The sequence below is a fragment of the Copidosoma floridanum genome, unplaced genomic scaffold (assembly GCF_036245765.1).
Source record: "Copidosoma floridanum isolate Cflo_tuat_1 unplaced genomic scaffold, Cflo_Japanese_pri ptg000029l, whole genome shotgun sequence".
NCBI lineage: Eukaryota > Metazoa > Arthropoda > Insecta > Hymenoptera > Encyrtidae > Copidosoma > Copidosoma floridanum.
Genome location: NW_028321906.1, coordinates 3,977,057 through 3,999,977, shown reverse-complemented (window position 1 = coordinate 3,999,977; position 22,921 = coordinate 3,977,057). Strand labels below are relative to the sequence as shown.

Sequence of the window (22,921 nt, the reverse complement as noted above, 5' to 3'; positions counted from 1 at the left end):
CCGCTTGGAAGCCTTTTTAATTTTTTGATGATTTGGATGTTAGTGTATTTTCAAGATACAAATAAATGTTAAATTTTGATAGATTGTACAATAATTTTTAATATTATGTAAAATTCACGTGAGAATACCCTTGTGCTCCATATTGGTGTGTCGTGCTTACTACAAAATTTATACTACACCTAATGACAATACAGGGAATTTTAAATAACTAATATGTTCATTTGATGGAGAAAAAATATAAAAGTATTTTTAATACCATTTTATATTTTAATCCATACATTATTAAAGCAGAAATAACTGATTAATTACCGATATTTTAAAGTAAAGTTTTGTTTCAATTTAACTTTGAAGCTTTGTTGTGAATTAAACGATCATCATTTCATTTTATTTTCATATTATTTTTCAAATTCTTTTTAATACCCAAGGATTAGTTAATACTTTATTTGTTGATAGTAATAATTCTGGAAACTTATGAGTCTAAACTAATAGTAAGATCGTATTATACGTACGATAACGTAGCTAGATTCAGGGAAAATCCAAACACAACCACGTAGAGACAAAAGTGCGTACCTACATACTTTTCGGAAAATACAGCTCATACTTAAGACCGTTCTTATTTGCAAACGTATGAGGGAGCCTGGCAACTTCTCAGTCCATTTGGTTGTCGCCCATTGGACAGGTAACATCCACAGTGTCTTCACACAATTCAGATAGCCCGATATACCTCAACCAACTTGAGTGGTCTTTTCGTGTATTCCTGATGAAAATGGAGTACAAAATCCTTATTGCTTGCCTCTTTGGTATTATCGTTGAGTGTCAGAATGGTAAGACATTTTTATCTTGTCTTTCAACAAATTTTGCACGAAAGCAAGTGCGATTTATATTGATTATTGTTTACGTGCCAAGACGTTTGTATTTAATTATTCACTGTATCGAAGCAACTCGTTTTTTACCTCTGGAATGTTAATTTTAACATTTATTATTATTACTTGATTCACTGAACAGCTACATTTGTTAAATTTGTTTGAAAATTATCCAAATCTCAATTTACAGTGCTAAAGAGCAAGTTTGCGTGAACCGATGTATCCAAAATTTGATTAGGTTTCGCAATTAGTAATTAATTTTCTTTTTTAACAGTATCGATGAAAGAGATAGTTCCAATTCCTTGTTTCGACGACTCAGACTGTGTGAATAGCGTCGATCCTGGTCAGCTAAATCCAAAGTGTAAAAATAGTTTCTGTATTTGCAGCACGGATACAACAAATGCTAAGTGGAAGAATTGTACTCTCCCAAATCCCATCGTTGGTACTGTGCGCATAGGTAAGTTCTTGTAAAGTGTGATACGTACGTGGTCTCACAAGATTTTTGGTAGCCAATGCAGTATGAATCTCTATTTATATTTAATACAGGCTTGAAAAAGTGAAAATCTACTTTAGCTTGATCGATCGATGGACTTTGATTGTTAATGTCTAAGTGTTCTAGTTGATGCTTTTCTTACAGACAGTTAAAGATTTTTTTTTTGTTGACTTACATGCCATCAATTGCGAGTGACATCAACTACTTTATAATTTTTCAATGCTGTATTCGATTTTTTAGCTGCATGCTGAAACTAGATCTTTCGAATATGTAGAACTTTTCTAAAGTACAAAAGTGTCGTGTTTGTTACCGCAAAGTGTCAGTAAGTTCATGCCCAGCCTTAATCTTTTTATAAAATCATTGTTCTGAACCAAATTAATGCTTTTTCATACAAGTTGAAATGTGATTGTTTGGGTAGAATATAAGTACATTTATAACAAAAACATTTCAACCCATGCCATTATAAACATACGCCAGATATACAAACATGGTTTTCCTAGAATACAAACAATTGTAGAAAGTCAAACTTGCTTCTGGTACTAGTTTACGATTTCTCGAATACAGTGACTATTACTCGATGATAAACAAAGCGCCAAGTAACCCAATTAATTAACAGCCAAAGCTTCATATATGAACTCAAACACAAAATTACATGCTCGACTATGTGCTCTAGATAACGGTTTGAACTGCAATGTTGACGGAGAATGCCAGAACAAGATCAAAGGTGCAATATGCGACAATATGGAAAACAACACTGTGGGTGTGTGTAAATGCAACGAAAACTTTACCATGGATGGTAAAAAAAAGCAGTGCCTGAAGATAGCGGACGCTCTGGGGTCCGAGTGTGTGGACAATAATCAGTGTGTCCGTGGTCTAGGGGAGTCTACCAAGTGCTCAGAGGGCAGTTGTCGCTGCCATGAGAACAATCACCACTACAGCTTGTCCTTGAAAAATTGCGTTGCCAACAAAGGTGAGATTATCTTTTCAAATTTTTATTCGAAGCCAAAATTCTGTTTATGAATATTTACTATTATGTGTCTCTTTGTTGTGTTACTTGTTGACTACGAAGTCTGTTTTGAATCACAAGTGATTCAAAGTATTTTTTTTTGTTAAATATACTCAACCATTGAGGTAAAGTTTATTATGCTAAGTCATTCAAAAGGAGGTCTTCTAAAAATATAGATATTTGGGATTGTGCTTATCGTAAAACTTATTTTTGTATAACTTTAAAATTATTAGCCTGTTGGATACACTATGACAAATCGTTGATTCGTGGTTGTACGTAAAAGTTTTTTTTTATTTCAGGGCATGGGGAAAAGTGTAAACCAGAAGGAGATAACTGCTATTTGCTGAATAAAAATGGAACCAACAACGATCTCGAGTGTTCGGATGAAGGTGTTTGCACATGTTCAAGCAATCGTACTCTCATCGATGGTTTGTGTTCAGGTAGGGAGACTTCAGTTTCCAATCATAAGTGTTTATCAAAATAAAAAAATAAAACAAATGACTCATCCAAACATTCTTTTGTTGTAGGAGCTTCTCACGCTTATTCTCAAATAATCATGCTTTTGGCTTTGGTGCAATTATTAGTTTTTTTATAAGATAAGAACTGTTTTTTGGCATCAAAAATATGAATTTCATGTCAGATTATTGTTTTTGTTGAATATGTTGATCTTCATTAGTCATAACATTTATTGTGTTCTCACTCTTGTTTATTCTATGAATATTAGGTGTACCATGTATTAAATATTGATAGTTGTAAACAATATTAAGACAAATGGTCTTTAGTTTTGTATGGTTTTTAAGAACTAACCTTAAGTGAATGAGATCTAAAGTAATGTTTTTAAGAGAAATTTTTATTTTCCATCATCGTGAGATTTTTTTCATTAGATTACTTTCAAACATGATATTAAAGTATTAATGTTAGAAGAATTTAAAAATAAAATAACTTAAAAACAATAAAATAATTTATGTAATAGAGTTTTTTCGTTTATGTAAAATAAAACACGATTTTTAATATTTATTATTCACATTGTTTTATACAAGCCTATTAATTAATTTATACCTACTTATATAAAAATATCATTTATAAGACCGAAAATCAAAATAGTGTGTGGAGTATAACTTTATTATATTAATAAAGTCATGTTCCACCCACTACTTTTTTTTATGTTTTATTATTTACATTAGCAAGTAAGTCAGTGGTCAGTAGTGTAATAAAATATCATTAACAAGTATATTAACTACTTTATAAGAATGAATAAAAAATGAAGATTCTCGCTAAGCTTTTAAAGGTATCTTTACTATGTAAAACATCTTTCACTTCCGACATATTTTTGTAGTTATTATTTACTAAACTCAACATTCTCTTAGAAAGTGATTTGCTATTTCACAAAGTCTAAGAGTAATCTCAATTTTTCAGCAATTTGAGGTAACAGATTCCTTCACTGTGTCAATTTAATTTTCTGTATGTGTTAGAAACTGTGACATTTATTTATTTTAACATCCGTAAGGCAAATATACTAATGAAACAAATTTAAATAATAGGCTACGCATATATACAACAAAATTTAATCCTACCATTTTTTGAACTTATAGTAAATACTTATTAGTTTTTAAAAAGTACAAATAAGCCTTTCATGCATCTTAGACATCGGCATAATAACTATACGAAGTGTCAGGAGCATTAGAGTACATACAACTTAAATTGAGTAAGTAACTGTATTTTAAAAGATTGATAGTGTAATCATTCCTTTAAAATTTTCAGTGGAAATTTTATTATGTTACGTATAGATTCATGTAAAATTGAAAAACAATTGGAAATTACAATAAGTTTTTTAATTAAAATAGATTTATAGAATCAAAAAAAAGGAAGCTGAATTTGATATGAAAACTGACAAGTCCGTGTCTTTCTACCACACCGTATTTTTGTGTATACGTTTAAGATACAAGTAAAAGAAAAATCTGTAATCCTTCATAACGTGTCAGTATTTCGGAAAAAGAGACAAAGTCATGTAATAAAATGCGCTATAACAAAAATCCGATCAAGATTTCTTAAAAATAATTATTACAATAAGCTCTACAGTATATATTTGCAGAGCCAAATAAGGTTTTAAAACTTTTCGTTAATATTATTTATCATTACTTTTATAAAAAAAAAAAAAAAAATTCATTAAAAAATAATTTTTAATTCTAAAAGGTTACATTAATTTTTATGTTTTAATTATTAGTTTAACGTACTTATTTATGTTAAGATTGTAGTACATAAATTTTATGTAGTCATTACGATGTGTTAATGAAACACATGATCACTTCGTCTAGTAAAATATTATTTTTCTGCAGATAACTACATAAGGCACCATGATTAAATTTTATGCACTTTTTTAATTCTTTCATTATTCTTTTACTTTTGATCTATGCACACAGAATACTATATCATAAATAATTGGGAAATATTTCATTCAACTTTCAACAAAATATTTAAATTTAGCATTTCAAAATTATACAAAATACTTCAATTACAGGATAAAAATTTAAGTATTTAATAATAATGAAAATTTTTTTTAATAATAGTAAAAGAATTGTGAAAAATAATAAAAATAATTAGTGTGCATTACGCACTTGGGCTGGAAAAGTAAAAATGTCTTAAATTGCCATGTATTATCCATAAATGCAAATAACATACAATATAAAAAAGCCCGAGGAAATTTAGTGACAATTTACTGGCAGCAGTTTTTTTATTGTAGTAGAGAATTGAAAACTACCTATCCAAATTTGATGTGGTAAGTAATAGCACGGGAATATTATGGTAAATTGTGTTATACTGTCATCAGGTGAATGACATTTAAAAAACTAAAAACATAACAAGGGGACTATCACTAAAACACTAAATAATAATAAACGTTGAAAGTAAAAACTACAAACACAGTTTTCGAATTATTTTATCTTTATACTCAAATATTTACATACAGAAATAAACTTTCTTAGAAATTTAAGCTGAAAAAATTAATTATGAAGGACACTTTCGAAATCAGTTGTAGTCTTATAAGATTCTCTAACATAAAAAGAAACCATTATAAATTAGAAAAATACTTGATTGTATGTTATTCTAAAAATCTTGTTACTAACACGTTCAATTTACGTTTTAAAACATTCTAAAGTAAGACAGTTTGTAGTATAACTATTTCTGCCCCAAATAAAACTTTACTATTATAAAAATAAATAAACAGTCTAGAAGACTTTTTTTTAGGATTAAATAAAAAAAGCTTACTTGGAACACGTATATTTTAAAAGCTATATGCGTATAGGGTACATTACACATCCAACCACAACATTATACTTAATTTGGTAGGTACGAGGGTCCTAACTTATGCCACGAGACATTCTATCCCTAAGAAAATTTGAAGTTTTGCAATGCACAAATGAAATTTTGCCTCGATAAAAACATAATTTCAAGAGAAAGCACTCGAGCTCTTACAACCTTCGGGGTTGCAGCTGAGCTTCCACTTGGGGCATCGCACTTCACATTCCAATCACACCCAGACACGCGCGCACGAACTCACCCCTGGGAAACGGGAGCTCATCTTCCTTCTGCGGATGATTTTGGTCAAGCGTCTGGGACCCACTGGACCACGGAAAGTACGGCCACTGGGAACTCGGCGTCGGTACCAGCCAGCACACGAGCAGCGACAGCACAAACGGCCGTGGCATCGGAATCGCGACGGGTGAGCATACGATCACTGGACACTCCGGGACTGGAGAGCACGCGGTGGCCCCGACCTCGAGTGGGCCCCGACTCCCCACTTCGAGGCCGGACTGGCGACATTGATGCTGCGTGCGGCACAGGTACCGTTGGCCGGTCGCTCTCGAGACCGCGATTCTGTCTCGGATAAGCGAAATAATGGGACCCGAGTGGCACGCGAACGCGCACACATACGGTGTATGGGCAGTGGTCAGTGGGTTTTATACATTACGCTCTCTTGTATTTAGCGCCTTTTCCGCGTCGGCCGTGCAATTTGAAGGCTTTAACTGTTGCTTCGGCGCAGGTAGCGCTGCAATGACGACGCACGTATTGTTCGTTATGGGGCCTAGCTGGTGTGACGACTTTTTTTTTTTCTCGTTGCGCTTCAAGACAGCTCAGACTTGCTTTTTTAATGGCTTTTTTCCGAGCTCGTAAACACGTTGGAGCAGTCAAGAAGAGAGAAAACAAGCGTTGCAGTAATGATGGCTCCATTCGTAGTGTCCAGATACAATGGGTTGTTGTCTGAAAGGTTTAATGTTGACCACAACAAATGTTTTAGTCTTTGATTTCCGAGGGTATAAAAAAGCACTTAAAATTACTATTCATGAAGGTGTCATAAACTGTTATTCATCACTGCTGTGCCATTATTCATTATGACGCATCTTCTTTTGCATGGGTAATTTAAAATTAGTACCTTACTTTTGTTCCAAAATATAAAAAAATACTTGTTTCATATTTTTAAAATTATACTTTTAAACACTAAGATATCAATGAATGTATTGAACTATCCCTACCATAAACTTCCTGCTTATGCTAATAAACTTGCAAAACGGTAGTGCTGTAATTCATGAATACCTTAGGAAAAAAGTACTTTTGCTTTTTTACACAAAACTATTCGTATAGATGGTAATTACAATTTTTTCTAGGAATATACTAAAGTTTTGTTTAAAACTCGTGAAAAAATTTTTGATACGAACAATTATTGGGCCTATCTTAAGACTCCTTCAACCGATTGGGTTCGTTCACGTCTGAAAACTGCTTAAATAAACTTCAAAGCATTAATTAATTACGTTTCACTTTAAAATTTCATGGTGGACTGAATCTGTATTAAACAAGTGCGTTGAAATGGGAACAATCACGTTCATTATGAACGCACCCTTTTTTTTTAATGGCTAGAGTTGTAAGTTTTTAATAACCATTTGTATTTTTTGTTTAGTTCTTTCATAATAATTATTTTCTATTTACTTGTCCAATGAACTTCTGACTTAGTTTCTCCATGAAGAGCAATTATATTCAGGTTTTTCTCAATAAAATACATTAAATCGTTTTAATCTAATCTACTTTAATATTTGAATATAAAAATTTTTAGGCGTGTAGTTACGTAACTTAAAATTTAAAAAAGTAAAGTAGTCCATGATTTACAAGCTTGTACTAAATGAGATCCTTATAGTTGAGGCGTAAAAATACATTTCGAAAAAATATTTAAAACCATTCAGTCGATTGATATGAAAAATTTCGTAAAAATAAAATTTATTTATTTTAAGGGCCTAGCTTTTGCCAATATAAGTTTTATCTGACCACATATACAAAAGTCGTATTTCGTATTAAATATCTTACAACGGACAAGAGTAAACTCTACGTCAGTTTCTGTTCCCACAGAAAAGTTCTAACAACTTTATAGCAATCTTTTCGTAATTACTCGCAGTTTTGATCAGAAACGTCCTGTTTGGTATACATAAAAATATATGAAAAAATAAATCGTTGCGGTCTTCACTCCCCTTTATTTCTTTATTATATTTCGCTCGATTTTCGCTGTAACCTAGTTAAGCCAAGTTATACCGAATTTCGATGATTGAGAAAGAAGATGAGAAAGTAACGATTTCAGGTGGAAAAGAGAAAAGATTGCAGAGAACCGCAAGCAAAACGCACATCACAATTGGCGTCGATTGTCCAGTGCTTGTTTTCCTAACGATAATGGCCTAGAGAATACACCTGCCGGCGTTATAGGCGTATGCGAAGTAGCATCGCTTTGCTTGCGATTCGCGTGTACTCCAGCAGCTTGCGTGTGGTGTAGCTATACGTACCATCAATCGATCGTTTCCTCTCTCTTTCTCGCTCGTTGCTTCCTCCCTCAATTGTACCCTAGTCCACGATCATCTCTGCAAACTCTATACTGTGGAATATAGATTAGAACTGTGATTCTCACAATAGTAGTGCGCTGTAGAACAAATAATCAGCCCGTATAGGACAATCAAACAGAGCAAACTGGTATTTATAGAAACATTACTACTTGATTATTTCAAAATGTACTTGTGATTTTTTTTGTTTCTTCCGAATGTAAAGCCAGGATGATCGTTAGACTTTTGCTTATGATAACGTTTTGCAATTACGTGAGTTTTACTTTTGTGATAATTCTTTGAAGCTGAATCATGATTAATTTTTCGTATAATGGTTACGTTTAACATATTTTTGTTTTTTAGTCAAAAGAAGAAACATAGATTTGTGCTTTAATATTTTAGCAATTTCTAAATCTCAAACTTACAAGTCAATGTCGGTGTAAATTAAGCCCCTATTGCAGTTTAACTTTGTAAGTAGCAGGTTCAAATAAAATGATTTACTTTAACACCATAAAATTTTTTTTTCTAAATTACTATTAATGGAATGTTAAAGCTCAAGTCTTAGAGTATATATAATTTTTCTTGCATAGTTAATGGTTACTCCATAAATTTTTCCAAAGAAGAGAAATTTCATGTTTTTACAGTTTAGCACGGCTCAAATCTTTCCAGTTAATACTCACATTTAATTTGTTCATGATTTAGTAATTTTTTGGTTGATCTTTTGGGGCAACTTTCGAAATAAAAAATACACAACACGTTTTTTATATAGAGTGACGTTTCGTCGACTGGATTTATTAACAAATTTAATAGTAAAAGAGTACAAAAACCAACAAATAATAGATTTAAACGCAAGCGCTCGGATTACCTTTATTAAAATTAACTATACAATTTAATTTGTTTGTTAGTTGCAAGAATCTATAGAAGGAAAAAAAAAATACTTATGCATAATCTCTTTTCGTAATTACACACCAAGGCAATGAAATAAAATGTTTTAATCTCTAGATCTATTAATTTTACAAAATATAATAATTGAAAAAATAATCTACTGCTACGCTTTTAATAAATATACTAATAAGGCTGAGTAATTTCACCTTACAGCAAACTATTTACTCACTAGTCTTATTGCAAACTATAACTGTAGTGTATTTGATAAGTTATGCATTACTTTAAGGCATATGTGATGGCTAAAAATAATTTTAAGTGGCAAATGTACAAAGCCCGAAAAATAGTAAAGTTTGTAAGTAACACCACTTCGAATCGATTAGGTTTTTACTGCTCTCTGACGTCAGCCTAGGAACTAACACGAGTCACTGCAGTATCATTAGTGGTAACAGTTTGTTTTATCTTCTATTGTAATACAAGATTTTGTTCGCTCTTTCTTAACAAAATGATCAATATTATTGAAACAGTTTTAATGTTGTCGTGCGATGTTAAAACAGTTTTTTTCCAATTATATTTATTGGCAAAAGCAATGGAGTTGATAGCATCAGCAATGAAGAGTTGTTGAGCATTTTTAAATATTGTTATTTTTGATAAATTATTAAGTATATTATAATTATATATTATTAAGTATATATTAATACGTATTAGTACCGGAAACATCTCTTTCAAAAATAATGGCTCTATAACAAAGAAAAACTTAGTTATAAAAATGCTGAATAGTTACTTAATATGAAAATATTTGACTTTATGTACACTAATAAAAAATATTACATGTTTTGCTGGTGCGAATTTACGTATTCGTTTATTAGTACATTGTACTTAGAATAGATTCAATTAGTACATTTATTTGGCGTCTGGCAAAACATTCTATTAGCTTTACTGTAACAGTCTACGAAATATGTATACGAAAAAACCAGACACGAAAACATCAACTTTGTATTTCTGCCCAAAAATTTTACAGTTGTATTGATGATCTGAAAAATTGCAAAATAGTAAATCCGAAGAGTGACGAAAAAACAAAAAGCTTGACATTCAGGTATTGTTGAATCTGTAAAGCAAGTATAAGGCCTTTCTTCTTCCAATCATCCTACAAACTAATTTTCTTCCAGGTGTGTTATTGCTTCGTATTTAGCACCTATATATGAGTCGATGCCGGGCTTTCGTCACTGGCGTGTAATATACTGTTAAATACAGACCTGAAAAAATTCACTGATATTAATAGAGTTATAATTTGAATCAGTACTTTTGCTATTTGTACGTAATCTAGTCTAGAAAGTAAAAAAAATAAAAATACAAATTTTAAATTCAAGAGAACTTCACTAATTTTTTTTAAAATTTGTAAAGCACCGTAGTTGTAGATAATTGCAGACATATTTACAAAAGCGTTAAAAATAGTATATTACGTACCTAGGCCAGAAAGTGGGGCTATTACTGACCGCGCTATATTATCGGCCGAGCCGAAGGCGAGGCCGGTAATGCGCGGTCAGATGTAGCCCCACTTTTTGGCCGTGGTACGTATACTTTTTTTCCTTACACCTCCGCCGAAAGTTCGTCACCACGGTTTTAGTTTTGTTAAAAATGATGGTTTAAAGATCCAGTCAAAGATTTAGTGCATTATGCATTATTGTTGATCGATCGGTCGCTCGAACAATACCACTTAAATGCACGCAGATGAGTGTACATGTGTATAGGTATATCTATATATATACGCTCGCCGAGACTGTAGTATACTATATAGAATCAGATTGGGCCGAGGATTTGTGCAGGTTGGTCGTGCTGGCAAAACGAGAGGAAGAGAAATCCGTTTAAATTCGAATCATGGATCCTATAAAGATCATTTTAAAAATCCTAATGTTTATATCCGTAAGTTCAAAATAAATCAGGTTATTATCAATAACTATTATAATTGTGATAAGCATAATTCGATTAAATAAAAGATTTCATAGTTTATTTTTGTAATATGACATGTATATACTACATTTATATACTAAATAAATCATTAATGTGAAAGTAACTGATCAAAAAACATTAATTTGGTAGTTTTAATTTTGTGTTGTGTACTCTGTTCATATGAAATTAATAAATTTATATATACATGTAAATTGTGCAAAAAAAAAAAATATATATACATCCAATAATTTATGTAAATAAATATCCAATGATTTTCTGTGTTGTATAAACTATAAAGGTTATAACTCCGTTAGCCGTATATATATATATGTATTGTATAACTACTGCTGCTTCTCGGTGCTAAATATATAACTATATATATCTGCGCACTTCGTTCTGCGCATATAATGCAGGACTGATATGAGGCTTTTTCTAGCTCAAAATCGGGTCAGATGGAACGAACTTTCGGTGGAGGTGTAAGGAAAAAATTTTTTTTTGAACTCCCATATAAGTTGGTCAAGCCTAAAAATTTGAAAAAGATGAACCTCGCATAATATTCAAACACACTTTATTATTGTTAGTTACAAGTATTATTTTACATTTCATTAAATCTTAACTTTTTTTATTCTTGTTCAAAATTAACATTCAAGTTAACCAGTGTTTAATTAGTTTTTAAAATCAGAAAAATACTTAATTGGGTTCCTGGTGTATAGAATTGTACAGACCATTAAAAAAAAAGTGGGTTATAACATTTGAAGAAAACAAGCGTACGTTAATGTTATAATCAAATTTTTACACCTACAAACAAACTTTTTCCGCGGGACAATAATAGTTTTAAGCACATACTTGGTAAGTATTAGAAATTTACAATACTGTTATCTATTGAAAACGAAATAAGTCTCAACGAAAACACAGATAAAATTACAGAGCAAGTTGCTGGACAAAAACGAAAGAAAAATGTTGTTGAATTAATACTCCTTTAAATGGTATTGCCAAAATATGAATTTGCGGAATAAAATCGAAGAATATTTCTTGTTGAAACTAGGGACCAGAGGGGTTCGTAGGTTACCCGAATAGAAATACACCTACCGGCAAGTAGCATGACCAGGTCCGGTGCCTTAAGCTCGGTCTTCAGACCTCTCCTGATGGCAGTCTTTTCGATCAGTATACAAACTGTTACCAGGTGCGTTTTCAGGCGGTTTCAGGGTTCCTAAAGTTCCAGTTGCCAAGCATAGTCCTCGGAGTCCCGTAAGATGCTAAGTACACATTAAAGAAATAATATATCAGCTACTTGCAGATGTCGTAGCTGCTAAGAATAAAATCATGCAAAAACAACGTAAGTTATATAAAAAGTTGTTATTTTTTATTACTTACAAATTCCAGTCCAAACAATTGTTGATGGCAATCCCTAGAGCTTGTTTAATGAGCTTTGGATGCTCTATGTGACTATTTTTTAGCCGTGCATAACAATTCAACGTTGTATCTGAAAAAATAAATGAATTTTACGTTTTATTTCGTTTACTCTTATTTATCGTATTTTAAACTAAAATCAAGATAATTACCATTTACGCAATCAAAAAATTTAGTCGAAGACATAACAGGTTTACTTTCTACGGCAAGTTGAGTTGTGTACTATAACAGACCATCCTTACTCACAGTTCTTTTTGAAATAGCAGTTAAGTTTTCTTTTGCTGAACTGGTAATCCTTGTACGGGACTTTACAAACTTGAGCTATAAATCAAATTAAAAGTTCAGATGATTGTATAGATAAAAAGTAATATATAAAAACAAAGTGTACCTAATCATCTTTGAATTGTTGATCATTTTCTAATTTTGTATCAAGAATACGAATTTTTCTTGAGTCTCAATAAAAAATGATATTACATAATTATCGATTTAATCTTGCAATGTTACAACATCAGAGTGGACTGGTAGGCTCTTCCAACTTCATCTCCAAACCTACGAATCGCTGAGTTAAGCCTGTTACTTCTCGGACAAGGTCAATCAAACGTTTTTCAATGCTTCCTAATGGTTCTCTAAGAATATTTAGAAATACGAATACGAAATACGTCTTACACTTGTATTATAATTTTGTTTTCTTACGCGTTAATTATGCTCCTATTATATGAACACCTACTATTGATATTTATATGAACAGACTTGAGTCAATTCAACATAGATTTCTTTCTTATAAATTTTATGTGCCAATGCAAAGATTTAATCATAATTATGCTGATTTTTCTAGACATTTCAAAGTTCATACTGTTAGATCTGTGCATGGTTTGACGAATCTAATTTTTTTTTGCAAAGCTTTTGATGATAATTGTTATTATCCAATGATTAAAAATACTTTTGGAACAAGATAAATTGATTATAATGTAAGGCGACATCTTTTGTTATTTGAACAGATTAGTAGATTTGATTACATTTTTTATAGTTCTAGTTTTGGATTACGTAGATTACGGAATACAAACTTTAAGAATATTTTTAATTATTTTAAGTCATAAGATTATTTAAAGCAACATTCACACAAAATTTATCTTATTACTAAGTTTATATATATTTTTTTTTTTATATTATTGTACTTTGTATTATTTTATAAATTTGTATAAAGGGACTACTTTCTCGTAACAATATAAATAAATAAATGAAAATTTTTTAAAACTATCCAAATATCTACAAACTCTTAAGTAAATTAAAAGTAAATAAGACTTTGGCTCCAACTGGAGCCAAAGTACTGTATCCAATCAGAGTTTTAGTATACAATAGTTTGACAAAGTTTTCTTGACGTACATTACCTGTCATTGGAACTCCATAACTATCCTGTTTTTTTTAATAGCTGAGATTTTTTAAGGTTGTTTATTGACAGTAACAGTAGGAGGTAAAAGTACTTCAGTTTTAAGATGAGGAACATCATTTACAGCACATTGATCAGATGCATAATTAGGAAAAAAACAAAAAAAAAAAAAAAAGGATCGGTTTGGGTGGAGGTGCTTACAAAACATCTCGTTACCGGTATCTCACCGTCACAACACATAACATATTAAAATTTTAAAGAAACTGCTTCGTTGTGTTTGAGAAAAGAAACTTAAAGTTTTTCTGTGATACACGGGTTCTTCTGGGGAAGTCACCGTAAGCTCGCTGCCAAAGATACGTATTTTTATATAACTTGTTTAATTTTCTATAGATTTTTGTAAAAAAACTTATATGTTGAAGCTAACTATATTAAAAAGTACTGTCCCAAATTTCAGAAAGCCTAGCTTTATGATTTATGAGATGGTGTAATGTAAAGTAGTACAGTTTTTCATATAAGTACTATCTTGGCATTATCTGGAAACTTTCCTTAATCTATTTTCGAAGTACACATCAACGTTATTTTTAATACTGTACATTATTGTCTAGCTATATTTTTAACTATCGCTTGTCTATACACTTGTAATATGGTAAGACTTTTACTTTTCCGGTTTTCTTGTTCACAGTCTGTTTTTCTGTTGACGGACTTGCTCGTGGTGTTATTTTACCTCTCACCTTGAGAAACTCTAAACATATCTGCAAATTCATACGATAAAGTTTTACTTTCACCACGAAACATAATGTATTTAAATTAGCATAGGGCCGTACCATACAATCGCTTTAGACAAAAAAGGACAAGTAAACGTGATTGGAAGAAAATAATACAGGTGCTTGAGGCTTGGGAGTTCATGCGAAGATGCAAGTGAGCTGATGCCAGTGCCAACACTCGATAATTTTAACTGCGTAGACGTGGCGGCTGGAACTGCCCAGCCTTTTGCTGTCACTGATACTAGTAAGAACCCTTTAGTCTTGACTAATGACAGTATATAAAATAAAGATTAATGGCTAAAAATACTCGATGATTCATGATCTCGACAATGATGTTTTAGGAAAACTCTATATCTGCGAAGTGGGTTCCGAGGGGCAACTCGAAACTAGGGGAGACCAAGAAATAGATAAGCGAGTTTTCATCGGTTCTAAATATGTCAGAGATGTGCCGGTCCTACAGGTATCAGGAGGAGGCCAGCACTCCATCATTTTAGTGAAGAAAAAATACGAAAGACGAGGTATTAAAAATAAAGATTTTTTTTAGCTTTTGATAAAAAATGATTTTACTGTACGTTATAACTTGATAATGACGAACATATGTAGTCTGATAAGAATAAAGTTGGGATTCAAATTTCATTTTTTGGTATCCAATAATTTTTGTTAACGTTAATGTATTTGCAATTTAATGTCTCGACAGTCAATATAAAATATTTTCAGTTATCCCAGTAATAGTTAAAGTAGAAAAACGTACGATATTTTGTAAGTAATGGTACATAGGTTGTTTTTGTTGATGAAATAATAAAAATATTAATTTTGAGTTTTCTTATTAATAGCTCTATCTGTATAACTTAATGGTTTTTTTTTTTTTTTTTTTTTTTTTCCTCATAAAAAACCACAGGTCTAAGAAATCCTTCGATGTGTACCTAGTGAGAAGAGCTTCAAAGATAATCAAAAATATTAGTTCTGAGAAACCTGTATGGATTCTACTAATTTTTAAGTCCTTCCTGTACAAATGGTTCTTGCAAGAAATACTGCAGGAGCTCTGCAGATTCGTACATAAATTCATAAAGAATTTCTTAGAAAATTAGAACTTTTCTACAGAAAGTCTTATGGAGTTATCTGCATAGTTTCGGATTAATCGAGCATATAGTTTAAAGTGAAATATAACAAAGTTTTTCTGTCTTGTATACGTCGTAAAATATGAAAAATGCGTTCGAATGTAAATAATGAGCGTTGTTATGTTTAAAAAAATTGTTATTTTATTTTTAAAAGAAGTGGGTGTCCTCCTCAGTATAGACAAAATACTGAAACTGTTAAGATCAAATTAGCTGTTTTAATAAAATAAAGTTTTCATTTTCAAAAAGAAACGTCTTTAAACTTCATCTCTCGATTTTCGGTGCGCGATAGTTTTGTTATCTACATGCATGATTTTTATAAAACACGCAAACTAGATGTAATACAATTCTTCCTATTAAAAAATTAATAATTCTTTTCAAACAACAAATTCATGCTAACTATTTTTATAGTAGAACCTTTTCTTCTTCTTTTTTTTCAATTTTTCAGTAGCTTTAGTATCTAATATGCTTTACTTTTATTTGTCGATCTAATCGTAGATGTGAAAGAAAGACTTGATCACGAGAACCAGATGTTATTAGCTTATTTTGCTACAAAAAAATTGTTTTCAACCTATGTTTCAGACGTTTGTTTCCCTAGTTATAAATATCTTCATACATTTTTTTTTCAAGTATACTAACGAGCAATAAAATATAGACATTGTAACTAAAGTTTAGTTGAAATGTTTCTGTTTAAAGACATAAGCATACTTTTAAAATTCAATTTTTTAATTTTAATCATAAATCAAATGTTACAAAAACTATGGGAAGTATTAAATTTCTTTACGTGATTGTGTTTCTACGAAAAGATAACAAAATGGTTCTCAAATAAACAGGTACATGACTATCTCAACAATTATTATTATTAGTCTAATGAGAATATAGCAGTACATTGTGTTTATCAATGATTGTGACAGTAAAAAATACTTATGCAATAATTTATTTCGGTCCATTAAAATTTTTATTTTGAAAAAGGTAGTTGTATTTATTTACTGGTAGGTCTTGCTAAAGACTACAGCAGGTCATCTTACATGACTTCCTGCAGAAAAAACGTAACATTTCTACATAATTTCTTGCAGGCCTGTCTCGAAGAATTCCTATAGAATTTATTCATACGCTTAAATTCATAGGTCTTTTTTTTAATCTAAATGTCAGAAGCTTGATTGGTTTTTGCAAAAGATCCATAGGCGATATCAATCTTCTCAAGAAGCTGTAAATTATGCTACTCTTTGTTAATACATCACAAGTCTGTTACTGTTAGTAGAAAATGAGGAGTAACATTGGTTACCATAACTCGACCTAGTACATTTTTTGTAAGAAGCGTTAATATAGACCTAGCCTGCCGTAAGAACTATCGTATGCGTAAGTCTTTGAATTCATTTTTCGCCTTGTTATTATAATAAAATTATTTGTATGCATATAAAAAGATTGTAAGTTACTAGTTTTTTAAAATATATGGTTTTTATAATAATTATTGTTGTATTTAATCTTAGAAAAATTCTGTCTTGGGTATTGTTATTTTTATTATACATGCTACGGTTAAAAATTGTATTATGGAATACTGAATGAACATTTTTACATTGATTACACGAATAAATCTTATTTTTTAGGATCCTAACCTTCTTCTAGTAATTTTTAGAGGCTAAAACCGTAAATATATTTCTAAGCCCAAATAACTGTGAAGTGTCAAATTTTTGTCTCAGGCTTTTTAGCTAGTATCAGTATTTAAGATACTGAAAAACCACTATTCCAGTTTTTAAAAATGATTAGTAGATTTGTTCTGTGATTTATGTATCTCAAGGGGCTTTTTTGGGGTGAAACCAACACATCAGTAAAGCCTCTATATCGGTGTTCAAAAGATCATTTTGATAAGTGATGTTGATGAATAAAACTGATCTTTCTATTAATCCTAATAAAATTCACACGAAAGACTTGCTTATAATTAGGACAAGAGGACAATATTTAGAGGTAAAATATATAAGATGGTAGAGATTGGAAAAACAAAATATTGATAAACTGCAATAGTTGTATTTACAGTGCAGCCGGCAAGAAGTACAAGCTGGAAACGGCTAGCTGCCTCAGACGTCGAAGTTCAGGCTAGGCCTTTTAAGCGGTTTTGCTGGAAAGCCAATGGTCAGTACATAATAAAAAAAAAATTGTTTTTTTTTTACTTGGATTAAATCTACAATAATTGGTGTTTAAATCGCTGTTCTTACATTCAGAATCGAATGCGTACAAAAAATGTAGAGGATTTAAAAAAAGTAGTACGATGTTTTACAAAATGTTACGTAATTAAGAATTTTCATGGAAGATACACTTCATACCTCAACATAATAATTTTTAAATTAACTAATATGAAGTCTATTGATTTAAAGGAGTTTTTATCTCGATCGGTGCATATAGTTATAACGTGACAGACAAAAAGATATCTGATTGATACATTACGTATTAATATAATAAGAACAACGAAAAATCGAAACACTTTTACACTTGAAATCCTAAAAAGCTTAAAAACTTAGTATTAAAACAATCAAAATATTTAATAAATTAATTTTTTCCAAATAAAAACCAACTGTGATGCTTGTATGTAACAAGATAAAATAGCTTCATTTGAATTCAAATCTCATATGTTACTGATTGGTTTTAAACGTACATAATATATCAATTATTCTTCGACGATAAATGATTTCCCGTTTTTACATATTATTTTTGATGATAGATTTATTTTGATATTAAAATATGGAGAAAGGTTTGTGTTGCACCCAGTTAATGACGATTCGTCTCTAAGAATTTCATCTAACTCTAATAGTAATTTAATTGTTTGATAATTAATTATTTCCGTTGTGATTTGAAGTTATAAAATACTAGTACCTGCCATCGACAAAATAGCTTTGCATAAAAACATTATAATGAGTGAAAGTCTTACACAAAGTAGACACACCCTTACAACTTGAATCACCAATAAAAAAAGTTATCTGTTTATTCTCAGATTATCATGTTTTCTTATAAAATTCAATTTGATCCTCTTTTTGTTACTTTAAGTTATATAATTACTATCATTAATAATTCCATCATTATGAGAGAAAGGTACAGGCAATGTAAAAATAATTTAGACACGTGTCCCCACTCCATCCCGTTATCAATATAAGTACCATCGAATAATTTTGTGATTTATGTTTGTCATTTATAGTCAGAAGGAAACGGCCAGCACCTGAGAATACTGACTAAGAGGCCAGACCCGCCGAACGAGTTTTCCTGCAAGTCAATGGTGTGTACATGATTTTGAGGAGATATATTTTGCTTTTTCTTTCTATTTACTAGAATAAATTTACAATATTCGATGCTAAAAACACTGAACTAACTATCAAAATCACTGCGGCAATCGTCAAGTTGCGTTCAATGTACACAAAAAGGGTTGAGTTGCGTCTCAGACATTTTGTCTCATGGTTGAGTTGCGTCCTCGTTGATTTTATCTCATAATCGAGTTGCGTCCAAGTTTACTCTATTTCATAGTCTGGTTCTATCCAGGTCATGAGACCGATGAGTCATAACAATTTTTTCGGCACACTGTATCTAAGCTTCAGATTTTAAATATGTACATAGCACGAAAATGTATGTAAAATTTAGATTAATCAACTAATAAAAACAGTAAACATGTTTATTGATTTCATTTAACTGACTTAACCTCACTTTGTTAAATTTATGTTTTATACAAAGGTTCAGTATTACCTATCACTATTGATCGTTTTCTCCTTTTTCTTTTTCTGTCGTAGATGATTACGTAACACCTTATCACACTATAAATTTTTGATTTTCTGTCCAGATGAGGAATAATGCAGCTTCGATGCAGAAATAGACAACTCACTTGAGAGACCAAAGTCTTTTTCTATTGATAAATTATATCATTATGGCGTTAGAACACTTAGGTTCCGGTGGAATTATTGAGAGGAATGGCTAAGACAACTTGTAAAAGAATAAACTGAAACATATCATACAATCAAGCGGCGAGGCAGCGTTGAGTAAAGAAATCAGCGTAGGAATTTAGCAACCCTTACGTTACGTATACTTAATTAGGTACGTGTGTGGATAAATAATTATTACTTTGCACAAAGTGCAAACAACCTTTCATCCTAATCTAATTTTTGATACGCACATCCTTTATTTTAATGTTAAAAATAATAAGCTCAGAAGTCAAAAAACCAAGAGGATCAAACAAACAAGTCGTTTCGACAAAACGAGCATTATAGGGCCTATAAATCATACAAGGTATATAAGTCTCACATTTGTGTACTCTATATAAATTACAACTGTTGTACTACTATCTTAATTCTAGTGGTGAAGAAGATCAAACTATGGCTAAGACTAATCTTAAAACCAAAATTAAAAATTTCCCTGAAATCGTAGAACATTATTGATTTTCTGACTACACAATAGTACATTCTATTGTTTCAATTAGTGCTTATACAAAAACTAGTAATTAGTGTAAGGCACTACAAAAAATTTCCTGTATTAAATGTAAGTATTTTATCTTCAACATATCGTATTATATCTACAGATCTAAGCAAAATTTCTTACTTGACTTGAGTTCATAGGAACCTTACTTCTTTAAATATTTTAACATGAACATTTTGTTAATACATCATTAAAAATGAAGAAATAATTTCTATGTAAAAAATTAATGGTAACATTGTACTAAGTAAATTATCTTGAATAACCTCTAAGCTTCTACAGTAATTGTTAGGGATTTTTATTCTATTTTAGATTCATTATAAAAATGCAAACGACATGTATGTATCCAGTAAAATGAAGAATGCACTGTAATTTATTGTTTGGGATCTTCGTCAATTCTAACGTTTTTAATAATGCATTATAATAATTTATAAATCATACTTGTTATTCGTTAGATTTTATTTTTAACGTTTTTTTGTTTTGCCTTTTTTTTAAAATATGGTTTCGTACCATTTAACGGTAACATTTCCTATCTAGAAGAAAAATTAGCAATAATTTTTAATACTAGGTAGGTACATTGGTCATTAATAAATTAGACTTGATCTATCTTTTAAAAATGAAGAATTTAGAAATTGTTTTGTTGTATAATTTTGTTTGATTTTTATTATTTTTATATAAAAAAAACTTCCAAATTAATCACCCTCATATACAACGATTTATTAAGTCGTTTTTAAAATGTATAGTATTCGAAGTATATATTTACAGATTAACAGTTAAAACTTTTTTAATCTGTTTTGCTCCGATAGTAAAACTACACAGTCAACTAATTTTATTCTACCGCTCCAAATTGTCGAAAAGTGTTACATGTTTGCTAGTGAAAAATTCAGACTGGTATCTGGAATGTGGTGCTAAGGGCGCAAAGGAGCTGAAAGAGCATGAATTTCAAAACTACGTTAAATTTGACTGGGAGGCGCTGGCGAAGCGCAAGGTGCTACTACCTAAAGTATCTCTTTTAAGCCATGAGCTCGATATTAATAAATTTTACTGTGAAGATTAATAACACGAGTGTTTCATAGGTCAGTATAAATGTTCGAATTTTGAAGATCGGCAAATGTTTAACAAAACGCGCGTCTTATTTTCTTCATCATCATATATCGCTAATTAAAAAGTAACTATCGGTGGCTTGCGAGACTTTTTGTTTTTTGCGCGTTAAACTTCACTTTTCTTGGGGCTTTGGAACAGAACGGACGTGTCACGATATTAGCAATCTAACCTAGAGCTTTGGATCGTTATATTTTTTCCTTCGACGTCTCATCGTCATCGACGAAAAAGTTTCTACCATCTCCCAACGAGATCAAACGAGGGTGCTCACTACACTTCAACATCGTCTCCCCGCGAGACTCAAATTATTTCGTGGCGACGAAAATGCGGTCCTGCCTGGCCAGCAGACCCGAGAAAGCCGAGCACCAGCTCGCATAACCAGACTCTCCCCCTTGGGAAGCTTTCGAAGCACACGACTTTAAGGTACATTTTTACCTCATGCAACATACACATATTCACATACATACTCACAAGAACGATCGCTGTATCGGTTATTATTAATGACTGTATCACATTCTTGTATATTAACACGAACAATAAACCGGTTTTTTACCGAAAGGTTTTTTCCTGTAATAAATATCTTTTATTTACATCACTACTAACAACTCATAAAATAACCAATAAACAATAATAATATTGAGAGCGACGCTTACCCCTAAGGTCTTACTCTCATTGCGACATAAAAATTGAAATTTAAGTCGTCGTCCACGCTACAACGAGTGCCGTCGGATACGGCTATGAAATTTCAACAAACATCTCCTGGGGAGCTTTGTCACTTGAGTTATTTATCTGTATCGTGCGAATTAACATAACCAGGAAATAATTTAAGATAAATTTATGTTTACAAGGCTACATCTACTCAATAATTCTATTGAATAATTATTTGCTGGACAACTGCTCGCCGATATTTCCACAGCCTTCCTTGAGCGGTCGGTACTCGGACCCTGAAGCCCATCTGTGTTATGAGGAGTCCAGTCGTTACGTTAAATACGAGTTAAAAAAAAGTGACGTACTAGGCGATGGTTCCTTCTCCATGTGCCAGCATTGTAGAAATCGAAAAACAAAGACCAGCTATGCAGTTTATATAATGACTAAACGTGGAAACCAGTATAAGCATGAGATCGACATACTTAGTACCTGTCAGGACCACCCAAACGTAGTCACATTAATTGAAGTTCTGGATGACAGCAAGTACGTTTATCTAGTAACTGAGCAGTTAAAAGGTGGCGAGCTAATCCTGCATCAAAACGAACAGAGTCAGAGTACAAAATACTAGGTCAGCGAGGATACGGTGCGTCTAGCTTTAGCAGTCATATATTATATTCATGATTAACATATCACCTACGTTAACATGAAGCCTAAAAATGTACTGTTTCAGAATTAAGGTGACGATTTCACAGTCAAGGTAATCATTGTTACCATTATTGTTATTGTTTATATTTTTGTTACTGTTTTTTTTTTCAGTGCTATTCTTATATGAGTCATGAATTTTTTAATAATTATATACTATTTACTATAAAATAAAATTATGTGTATATTAAATTTATATTTATAAACATGCAATTAATTTTTTTGGGAATCCCGGTGTTTTGTTCGACGATATACTGTCGGTCGGGCCCCCCTCCTAATCGTCTCGGCGCTTCGTTACGCCC

General features: G+C 31.4%; 2 protein-coding genes and 1 long non-coding RNA gene across 3 annotated transcripts in view; 1 reads left to right on the top strand and 2 right to left on the bottom strand.

Annotated features, from left to right (window-relative positions):
• LOC106637636 (uncharacterized) overlaps nt 1-22,921 on the bottom strand; it is a 155,696-nt gene that overhangs the window by 34,174 nt on the left and 98,601 nt on the right. The gene's annotated exons all lie outside the window — the stretch shown is intronic.
• On the top strand, nt 672-3,559 carry LOC106637661 (uncharacterized). The gene is made up of 5 exons (XM_014350532.3): nt 672-824; nt 1,138-1,320; nt 2,030-2,326; nt 2,662-2,802; nt 2,890-3,559. The coding sequence occupies exons 1-5, from the start codon at nt 761-763 to the stop codon at nt 2,955-2,957; spliced, it is 753 nt and encodes a 250-aa protein (XP_014206018.2). The 5' UTR covers nt 672-760; the 3' UTR covers nt 2,958-3,559.
• Nucleotides 10,169-12,906, bottom strand: LOC149373696 (uncharacterized). Its single transcript, XR_016293331.1, has 5 exons — nt 12,845-12,906; nt 12,609-12,777; nt 12,421-12,529; nt 12,136-12,302; nt 10,169-10,352 (listed from the first exon to the last, which is right to left on the bottom strand). It is a non-coding gene; the product is annotated as an uncharacterized LOC149373696 (long non-coding RNA).